General features: G+C 41.8%; 1 protein-coding gene across 2 annotated transcripts in view; it reads left to right on the plus strand.

The window, feature by feature from the left end:
- The window catches only part of GABRR3 (gamma-aminobutyric acid type A receptor subunit rho3), a 44,799-nt gene extending 35,240 nt beyond the window's left edge, over nt 1-9,559 (plus strand). For both annotated transcript variants that reach the window (XM_080374585.1, XM_080374586.1), the window contains 3 exons: nt 2,614-2,766; nt 5,081-5,277; nt 6,281-9,559. In XM_080374585.1, coding sequence (XP_080230711.1) covers nt 2,614-2,766; nt 5,081-5,277; nt 6,281-6,595 — 665 coding nt within the window. In that variant the 3' untranslated portion in view covers nt 6,596-9,559. The remainder of the gene's footprint in view (nt 1-2,613; nt 2,767-5,080; nt 5,278-6,280) is intronic.
- The last annotated feature ends 713 nt before the right edge of the window (nt 9,560-10,272 follow it).

Consider the following 10,272-nt stretch of genomic DNA (forward strand, 5'->3'; position numbering starts at 1 on the left):
TTCGTTGCTAATAAATGACTGTTACTGCTGACAGATCTCAGTTAAAATGAGGTCTGTCAATCGCACTGGACTGTGTTGGCCAAGTCTTTGGTTCTCTTTACGTTACCAGTGTAACACTTTTCTTGATACTAGCAGAAGAGGCCATAATAATACTTACAATTTAACACCTGACAATAAGAACTTGTAAAAATGTGCACAGCAATCAAATACATGCTGTGGTGAGCTCTTGCAAAATTGTGGTGTTTCTCTGAAAGTCACTGGAGCATTGGGTTTGCAGGAATCTTTGGGTCCTGGTTATATAGAAAAACCTGAAAATGCAAACCCTAAAGGGTGAAGTACTACAAAGCAAACAAGAGGAACCCCAGTGTGTTTTATTGTCTAAAATCTCCTCATGTTTGGAGCTGTAAAATGTCATTAAAAGTCTACCAAGTATAAGATTTCCACACGAGGGCATTTATAACCTGTTAAGGTCTAATTCATGGTTTGCTTAATGTTCCATGTTTATACATAAAAAAACCCTTAAGTCAGTGTTACATTGTTTAAATACAGTTACCTGCCCCAGACAGGTATTTATTTCTCCCTATGGATCTCAAACTATACTTTCTGGCAAACTGCACAAGGCTTTAGGGGTTTATTATAGTCTTGATTTCATGCAAGGTGGGTTTTATTTTCTTTGTATTTGTACATGCAATTATAAATTTTGAAATACTTCCCTACATAAGTAATCTAACCACACATTTTTAACCAGATAAAATAGCACGCTTGCTACTGTACTTTCCAGTCAATACATTTCAGTGTGGATATTGTCTTTTATATCAAGGCAGATTAATACAATAGAAATTATTCCATAGAATATGATGAAATGCACACCACTTTGGAAAAAAAGCCTTTAAGACATACAGGAAAGTTGCAAATAGATTTATTTACTGTATTTTATTTACAGGATCACTTCTTTTTTGCATTTAAAAAAGAGCCATTCAAGTTTGCAGTGTCTGATGCCGAATGCAGACATTCCAGTTTAAATTATGATATAGCCTAAGCAGTGAGGAATTCACAGCTTGATCAGGTTCTTCACCCTTATCTCTTGCTTGTGCATGAGCTAAGAACAGAGCTCCAGCTTTCAAGAGCCACTGTCATGTGAGAAGAGGGCGAGTGATGCCTTACTATCCTAACTGTGCCTTGCTGAGAGCTACGTCAAATTTGTCCTTGTTGCAAGAAGACCGGGATGTTTTCCACTAAACTGCTATCACTGTGTGTTGAAATGGGGTTCCAGGAACTCAGCTGGCTTCTTTCTGCCTGGCTATTCCCACCAAAAAAACACTTAGGCAAGCAACTACAGCCTTGTGCACAGCAGTACAACCTCATGGCACCCCTGTACCCAGGCCACTGCAGCACCTTCACAGCACCTCTGACTTTGCATTAACACTTGCCTGCAGATGTTTAGATGATGAGCTTATTCAGTGGGGTAGTGGTGAAAGGAAAGACTTTTTTTAAGTCCCAGGCACCACTTGGAAGTACCTGAACAATGCATGTACCATATCTGTTAATTAGAACACTGTCCTTTGTAGACATACACTTTGGCTTTGAGGTTTTGTTTCAGTTGGGAGGTTCCACTTTCTCTTGTTCCTTTACTTTGCTTCTTGTTGGAAGAAATGATTACACACAGACCCCACCCCCGAAGTCAATAATAGTGGGGAACAATCAGCGCAGCTCTAATGGGAGCCAGCTACCCCTGAAGAGTGTCAGGCAAAAAATGGACAAAAACCCTGGTCAGAAGCAGCCTTCTGCATTTTAGGTTCTGCATAACCTTTTCCGTGAATCTCAGTGAACTACCCATATGTAGCATTTAGGCTTCTGAAGTTTCCTGGCCTCCAAAGGAGCGACAATGTCAATCCATTTTTGAGACAACCATTTTTGAAACTGAAAACACATAGACTGCGTTTAATATCAGAAGGGATTATTGTTGAGATATTCTTTTTTATAAAGCCGCTCTTTGTGATGGGATAACTGCTCCAACACAGGCTCATTGATGTCTCTGTTTGTACTGGGCAGGCAGACGCTGCGCAGCCAGCCACTTTTGTCTCCTTTTCTTGTCTTTCGGATTTCCCCCCCAGCGCAGGAAGCCCAGCACACATGCTCTGCGGCACAGGGAGCGTGCCCCACACCGCACTAGATGGCAGCCTTTCCTCTAAAGTCAACGCTGGGCCGGCGAACAGACCTGACTGCAGGAAAAGAAGCGCTGCTTGTCGCTATTTGTAGCGTGAGAGAAAGCAGGCTGGTTTTTGGGGGAGGCAGGGTGTTGGTTCCACTCTCGCAGCCGGACTGGACAACTATATTCTGTCTGTATTCTCCAGAGAGTTTCACTCGAAGTCTATTTACTTTTATAGCAGTTGTGATGCTTCACTCCCAAGGCAGCAATATTTTAATGAGGTATGATGGACAGTTTCTGAAGTACTATATAAAGCCAAAGTGGTGGCAATATTTCTTAGGCATTTACTATTACTGATGTGGATACACCGTTCCTAGTAGAAGGAGGGGGGGCAGCGAACAGAGTTCACAAATAACACAGCTCTCTTCTCTCCCCCAACCTGTTCCTCTTTCTTTTTTCAATAGGTTGGTACAATCGACTTTTTATAAACTTTGCACTCCGGAGACATATTTTCTTTTTTGTGCTACAATCCTATTTCCCAGCCATGCTGATGGTGATGCTCTCTTGGGTTTCATTTTGGATTGACAGAAGAGCCGTTCCTGCCAGGGTATCACTAGGTAAACCTTTAATGTATATTCCTTTGGGAAGTACAGAATGGAGAAGGGAGAGGGTCTGAAGTTACCTGAGCTTATTTACACAGCACATGAGTATCAGGTAATTAACTGAACAACACTGTTATTGCCACCGTTGTCACTACAACAAACTCCTTCAGTCAACCTCGACATTTGGAAATGGGATGTTTGGTCAGACTGGCTTTGCTATATTAGAAAACAGCTTGCACAACACAGAAGGAAAAAGGGATGATTCTGCAGATTTCCCTATGTACAATTTTACTACTTTTCCCTGCCAAAAACTGGGGGTTTCCTCCCTCTTCCCAGCAAAGTAACAGGCAGTAACAGGTAGTCAGATCTCTCCCCGAAACCGTGGTTCATGAGAGATCCTTCATAGGCATAGCACAATCCATCTAAAAGCTTTGCAGCTTTGCTTTCTCTCTAGAAACATTTGGTATCTTCCCACCCACTTGGAACCAGTTTCCTGACTGGTCCCATGTAGCAAAGCCTTCCTTTGTTAGGCACTGTGAAAAGGTTTGCTTTGGTGCCTGCGCAAGGCATAGGGCTTCTGTGGAAGCTGAAGAGTAAGTTGCACATCTTTCTGCTCTCAGAGTTTTAGTTCTGAACACCACAGCATGCGAGAAAAAGACTACTTACAGTGGGGTTTTTAATAACATTACTGTTTTTCTCAGTGATGAATCCGTTGATACCACTTCAAAACTGCCTTTGTTGGGAATTTAATGCCGATAGCCTTGGAATGAGGACATTTTGTCAAAGATTAGTATCTCTGTGATGATCTAACAGAACTTTGTTAAGATATCTAATGTAACCATCATGAATCTGAGACCTGCAACTGTCAGTTTAATAATTAGTAAAGAAGCTCCTGTTTTTTCTTCTCACTGATGCTATCCCAGAAGCCAACTGTATGTTACCATTTTTCTTAGGCAAGCAAAAATTTGAGGTTCTTTGTTTAAGAAACAAACTTCCATGTACTGAGGGAGCCCTCAATTTTTATCTATAGCTATATCAATCTAGAAAAAATAGGACTGTAGCTACCTAGCTCAGATCCCTTTCTACTGGCACAGCCTGAAGTTACTAATACATGAGATATAAATTTATTTGTTAGTCTAAAAGCAAATTATGGTACCTCCTACCTACTTTTATTAATGCACCTAGCAATTCCTTTTATTTATAAGAAATTTAACTTCAGCTTTAAAAATAAAGCTTTAATTCTGAGTAGATGATTCGTAATGTCAATGATTTTGCTGATCATGTCCTTTAATTTGTGTATGGATTTCTGCAGAAGGAGTTCTATGAATAACACACATTTCAGTAGCATAAGCATACATAATTGACAGACAATGTTAACAACAAAGTTTAAAAAGCTTATCTCCCTTAGCTTAGAGTATACATATTTTAAATACATTGATTTTCTCTTCTATGGTACTTTTCAAACTCCATCCTTCAACCCAAGGAACTTGCACAGAGGGAGAGGGAAAATTATTCTATGTTCCAGTGGTCTTGAACTAGCATAAAACTGGTGACGGCTACCCTGAGACCCAGCTGAAAAGCCATGCTATCAGTCTGTGCTGCCTCACAGATGTTATGGAGATGTCTTCACTTTCAGTGTTACATTCATATCTTTAAAATCAGGGCCTGGGTCAGGGGTTGATGCTTCAGGGCTTTTTTCTAAGAGCAAAACAAAATGAGATAAATAGCTGCATGTAAGAGGACAGACTGAAAAGATGAGGGTGAAATTCTGGATACACTGAAGTAAGCACAAAAATATTTCTCAGTTTCAATTGCTACAGCATTTTTATGCCAGTGTTTTTAGGCAGCCGTGGGGTTATGAGGGAGACATACAAGCTGATACATGTTCTCAAGAAGTGCATTTTGAGAAAGGGTTGGGAGGGAAGTTGTTGATTTCTTCAGTGATTCTCCTGCACAAGAAAGTGTGTAGTGGAGATCTTGGTTCTGGGAAGTGAGAGACCACAGACCTTTCGCTTCTCTATAGCATTGCCTAAAGCTGTCATAGAGGTGTATTCCTTATGCTGCTGAATAACCAGTGTTGTGTTCCTGCTGTTCAAATCTGGCGTGCCACAGCTCTAACTGCGTGCACTGAGCAGAGATGATTTACTCATTTCAGTATTGTATGTGATAGGTCCTTCAAGGTTCACTCCACTTTACAGAGCCTGTGCAATGAAGTTAAAGGCAGTGTCAGTCATATGCCCTCACAAAGCTGTGCTGCCCAAGCAACAGTGACGAGCTAAACAGAACCAGCTGGCCACTATTATGATAACCTCCCCTTTTTCTTTGGCAGGTATAACTACCGTGCTGACAATGTCAACCATCATGACAGGAGTAAGTGCCTCAATGCCTCAAGTGTCTTACATAAAGGCTGTGGATGTATATTTATGGATCAGCTTCCTTTTTGTCTTCCTGTCTGTCATTGAGTATGCAGCAGTGAACTATCTCACCACGATTGAAGAGAGAAAGCAACTCAAAAAAAGGGGCAAGGTACAATCCTCTGTGTTTTGTTGCCTTCAGAAAGCATCACAGAAGCCATAGAGTAATCCTGTTAACACCACTGTGATAAGAGTACAGTAACCGTCTCTGTGACTCCTTTGTATCTCACTTTTCTTTACTTGGCTGAAGGGAGGAAATGTATCATCCTCTCTGAGAAGGTCTGTGCTTTCTCTCCCTTCCTTTTCTTGTGGCAGAGGTTAGGGAGTACACCTCCTGATTTTTATTCCCCAACCCACCCCCAACAGAAAAATAACCTTCATTCTGTTCTCAAATACCTATTGATCAAAGTATTTTTCCTCTCACTGAAATATACCCGAGAATTACACTTATGTAATATTCCTTCCTGCTTCCTGTGGAGCAGTCTCTTTCTCCTTCTCGTGCTTTGCCATTTTCAATTAGGAAGATGGGTTTAATGATGACTTTTTGTCCCAAGACCAGATGAATGACAAAGTAATTTTTAGAAAAAGCATGCCTGAAGCAGAATGGTTCACAAGTTAAACATTTGCTTTCTATGAAGCATTCACTTAAAATCTTTGCTTCAAGGATATTCCCCCCATGTAAACACATTTGTTGGAATATCACAAGGGGAAAAACACAAAAAAAAGTGCATGTGCTGTTGACACGATTTGCTAATCCCACCAAAAAACTACTCATGGAAATGTCTGAAGTAATTTCCCACAACTCCAGCAATGCAGACCTCTGGGAGAGTCAGAGTATGATTTTTCTGTTTCAGAAGATGGGGCACATATTGCCTGAGCTGGCAATAACCAGTCCGACAAGTGTGTTTCATTGCATATCTCCCCTTTCTTGCTCATGTCCTGCTGGGGGGGCCGGCCCCACAGATAGCAATACTGAGAGGTAGCCCTGTTCTCCATATGATCTCCGCAGAGGGAACAACACTGAAGAGAAAGCATTCTCTATTTTCCATTTTATTTGCTTAGAGTTTACTAGAATGGCTTCTGCTAGATGCAGAGTAACTATTCTTTGTTGCCAGGCTTCAAGAACGTATAGTATTGATGCAGTGCAAGCAATGGCTTTTGACGGCTGCTTTCACGACACGGATGTGGACATGGACATGGACATGGACGTGACTTCTTTCTCAGACCGCTGTGAAGAGAATGAGACTCGGGCACGCGCAGCCAGCGTCCCCAATGTGGACACAACTCGCATAAAGAGGAAAAGATCTCTGAAGGGAAACGTGGGCAGGATTATTTTACAGAACAATCATGTTATTGACACATATTCCAGGATTATATTTCCCAGTGTGTATATTGTGTTCAACTTTTTTTACTGGGGTTTGTACATATGAACAAACCCCATTATAAGCTAAGCAGTGTTTCGTGCATGAAGGTAGCATCATGCTTTCAAAATAATGCAACAGCAGTAGAGGAAAGGGTTCGAAGTTTCCGAAACTGACTTCTGCATCATATCAAGGCTGGTTTGGTTAGCAGCGAAACTGTTAATGAAAAACTCTCAGGAGTCTGGTTTCTTTTTCAACTGGACTGTGCAATGCTTCTTTGGGGCAATCTAATGCACATGGTACTACTGCAGTAGCACAGAAGCAGTTTGCTCACTAAGGGAGCCCTTCGTAACACCCGTAAACAGACAGCAGCTCCCACCTGAGGTATTATCCCATCTTTACACTCTAACCATTCCTCTTTAATCAGCCCTTCTGTTTGATCTCCACTTGCGGTCCATTTTAGTAGGCAATCAGCATCAACCGCCTTCAAATAGCTCCTATCCTTATTTCTTTTGCTGCATTTTGATTTTGCTAGGCAACCTGTACGCACCTCAGCAGCCTTTGTCCTCGGATGGTAACTAGGGGGAAAGTGATTCTGGCTTAGCAGTGGAGTAGGGGGAGCAGAAAGCAGGAAGGAAAGCTGATGGGGCTTTGCACATTGTGCATCATCGACACCTTCAGAAAACCCCGCACTTATTAGCTGTCCCTGACTTTCCACAGGATCACTGGGGAGGGCCTCTGATCTGGAGAAATCTTTCTCACTAGTCCCTGAGGCAGCAGAGGAACAATGTCCCAGACCCAATGCACTCAGTGTCTTACAGCCACCTCGCAGGTGGATGACTAGCATCACCTGCACAAGCTGTGCCCCTCATGCGACACCCATACACCTGTGCCTCATGTTGGTCTGCTGTAACCATCTGCTTTCTGCACAACCCTTGGTTTCAGAAACATAGGCAGACAGAGATTTTAGGAGACTTCGTCTTCAGCAGAATCTGGTTCTTCTGCTTTATGTCGCATACATCAGCTTGGGGTTTTGCTCCTCTCCCCCTTCCTTTGGCTGTTGAGATTGAATGTTACAGTGCGGAGAAACTACATATGCCTGCTTGCAGCAGCGATCCCCAGCACGGTTCAAGATACCACACCGCGACACACAGGAAAAAAAAGGAAGCAGTTGTGCCAAAACCGAGCCACATACAGGAATCCTGTTGGTCCCACATGAATCCTGCACTGAAATATCCTTAGGTTCAGGCTAAGGAAGTTGAATTAAGGATGTTCAGGGACACACACAAAAAGTGCTCACAGCTCCAGAAAAGAATCAAGATGATTTTTGCCATTTTACCAAATAAGGACCATTTTCCACTTAAATTCCTTGGGTTTGTCTGTCATTTAATGAAGTGAGTTTCTATCTACAAAGTCAGTTCAAAATGGTAATTTGTGGTGTCAAAAAATGTCACAAGGTAAATGCTTGGTCACTGCTTGGTCAAGATTAGGAAATGGGAATAAATTTGGAAGCCTCAACCAGTCTCTGGTATTTGATTTTCCTGCTCCAATATTGTTTGCTCAGAGCATGGTGATGTCTCTTACTCTTTCAAAAAGCTTCATTTGTCAATCTCCCAGTTACAGAGCTGGAGAAGCTGGTGACACACTGCATGCCGGGTGATTGAAATCTGATGGAGTGAGTGGGTACTTTGGCAGCCAGTTCACTGCCAAACAAATGATCAGAGCTAAGATGGCTTTGATACTCTGCCAGGAAATCCTGTCATGGAAAGCAGAACCATACCAGGAATGACAATGCTGGGAACGTAAAGCCAAAGGACACGTGGGCTTTGGCAACAGCAACAGCACACTAGACCTCAAGCTGAGAAAATGTGTAATATAGATACATATAAAAATTACCATGACATCCTCGTTACAGCACTGCCATTATGGAGACATCCCTCACAGATGTTCCAGACCGCCTGAGAAGATCCAATCTAATTGCTCCAGATGTGTAATGTGTGTCCTAAACATTTCACATGAACTAACATAACATCATTGTTTTCACATAATTTTTGCCATCTGCCTTACAGGAAGAGCTATTTGTTGTGTAGCCAACAGTGAATACTCAGCCTCCACCAGAAAACATACCCATGTGCTTCTTGACCCAAACCAGTTCCCTCTTCTAAATTTCTTCTAGGATCTGCAGCAGCAAAAGCCCCCCAGCACCGTGTGCCCAAGCCCTGTGTAGGCTGTCCAGCAAACAGGCCCCCCCACACGGAAGCAGGGAGGAAAAGATTCCTGCCTGCATTTACCTTCCAGGCGCTTCCTACACAGGTGCTGCACAGCTTGCATCGGTGGAGGACACGCTCAGTTACTTTCAGCTGCAAATGTCACCGTCAGCAGTGCTCTCCCCAGAGAGAGTACTATATAGCAAGTTTTATTATGATAATGAAGACAACTGCACATTATGATGAAACTTAACTGCATACTCTTACACCAAAGCTTATAATTTTTATCTTTTTAATGCAGTGACAGGGATGATACCAGGATGAATTATACTTCAAAAATCTATTGCTTGTATAACTAGTAAAAAATAACAAACAGTACTTAAACACATTATTTCTCATTTAGAGGGTGCTAGAGGGCTGATTGAAACTCACATGACTCTCATCTGAAGCTTGTGTTATCTTCGAGAAAGGGATACTAAATACTTTTAGTCAATTTGTCTAGACAGACCAGCATGGAAGTCTTTAAAAAAAGTATTCACAAGTATTTCCTGTTCCTGTCATTTGTGGCTGGTTTTGCAGCCAGTCAAATGTATGGGGCTTATGTCCCACAGCATTTACTAAAAGTTAAAACATCACAGTCATTATGTAAATACATATTTGTTTGAGTATTCATGTATTCATCCTAGTGGTAGTCAAGCAGTTATGCTGAGAGTACTTTGTGGATTTTTGGAACAGAAATAACAGCCTCTAATGGCTTCTGTGACCAGTTGAGGTGCAGGATGTGGCCTCCCTATTTTTAGCATCTGCTGCTACACCCATCTGTAGTTAAAGAAAACATTCTGTAAGTGTTAATGTAGGTGATGCAAACTTTTCTGTCTGGAGAACTACATCCTTCTTCAAAGCCTTTTAATTCTCATGAAAGAAGTAAGCAGAATTTCAATAGTGACCTATTTTTCAGAGAGCTACAAAAACGTGCATCTTTGAATATCCCAACTATTGGTGAGTATTTACACTAAAATATTCATAATGTAATAAATTTTGCAAAGTGTCTTGAATGTTGAATGATGTCGTGATGAACTGAGTCAGAATTAAAAAGTGGAGAATGTTCTCTTTTTCTTCAAAAGTCACAGCCCAATGAAAGAAATACACTTCACAGAGAAACTTAAATTGTACTATCTAATTCACATTTGTACAATTAGGACAACCTTAGGTTCACCTCTGGCAAAATCTTTCTCCTGGTAACCCATCCACATGCTGATTAAGCTGTATTTCACAATCAAGTGGCCATGACATTTTGGTCAGCAGGTGACTGAAACGGTCCAGGCGGTAAAGGAGCAAGGACTGAACAGGGCGATTTTCTCTCCTCCACCCTCCTTTTCCACACCTTATATTTTGCCACTTTCTCTATTCAGTGCGTTGGAGTTTGCTGGATGCATTCATGAACGCAGAACCCACTGGAATCACATAACTTTTGTTCCAAAAGATCCAGCTTGTGCCGGGGACGCAGGAGTTACAACTGCGTTAACAACCACACTACAA

Source organism: Falco punctatus, assembly GCF_963210335.1.
Source record: "Falco punctatus genome assembly, chromosome: 2".
Classification (NCBI taxonomy): Eukaryota; Metazoa; Chordata; class Aves; order Falconiformes; family Falconidae; genus Falco; species Falco punctatus.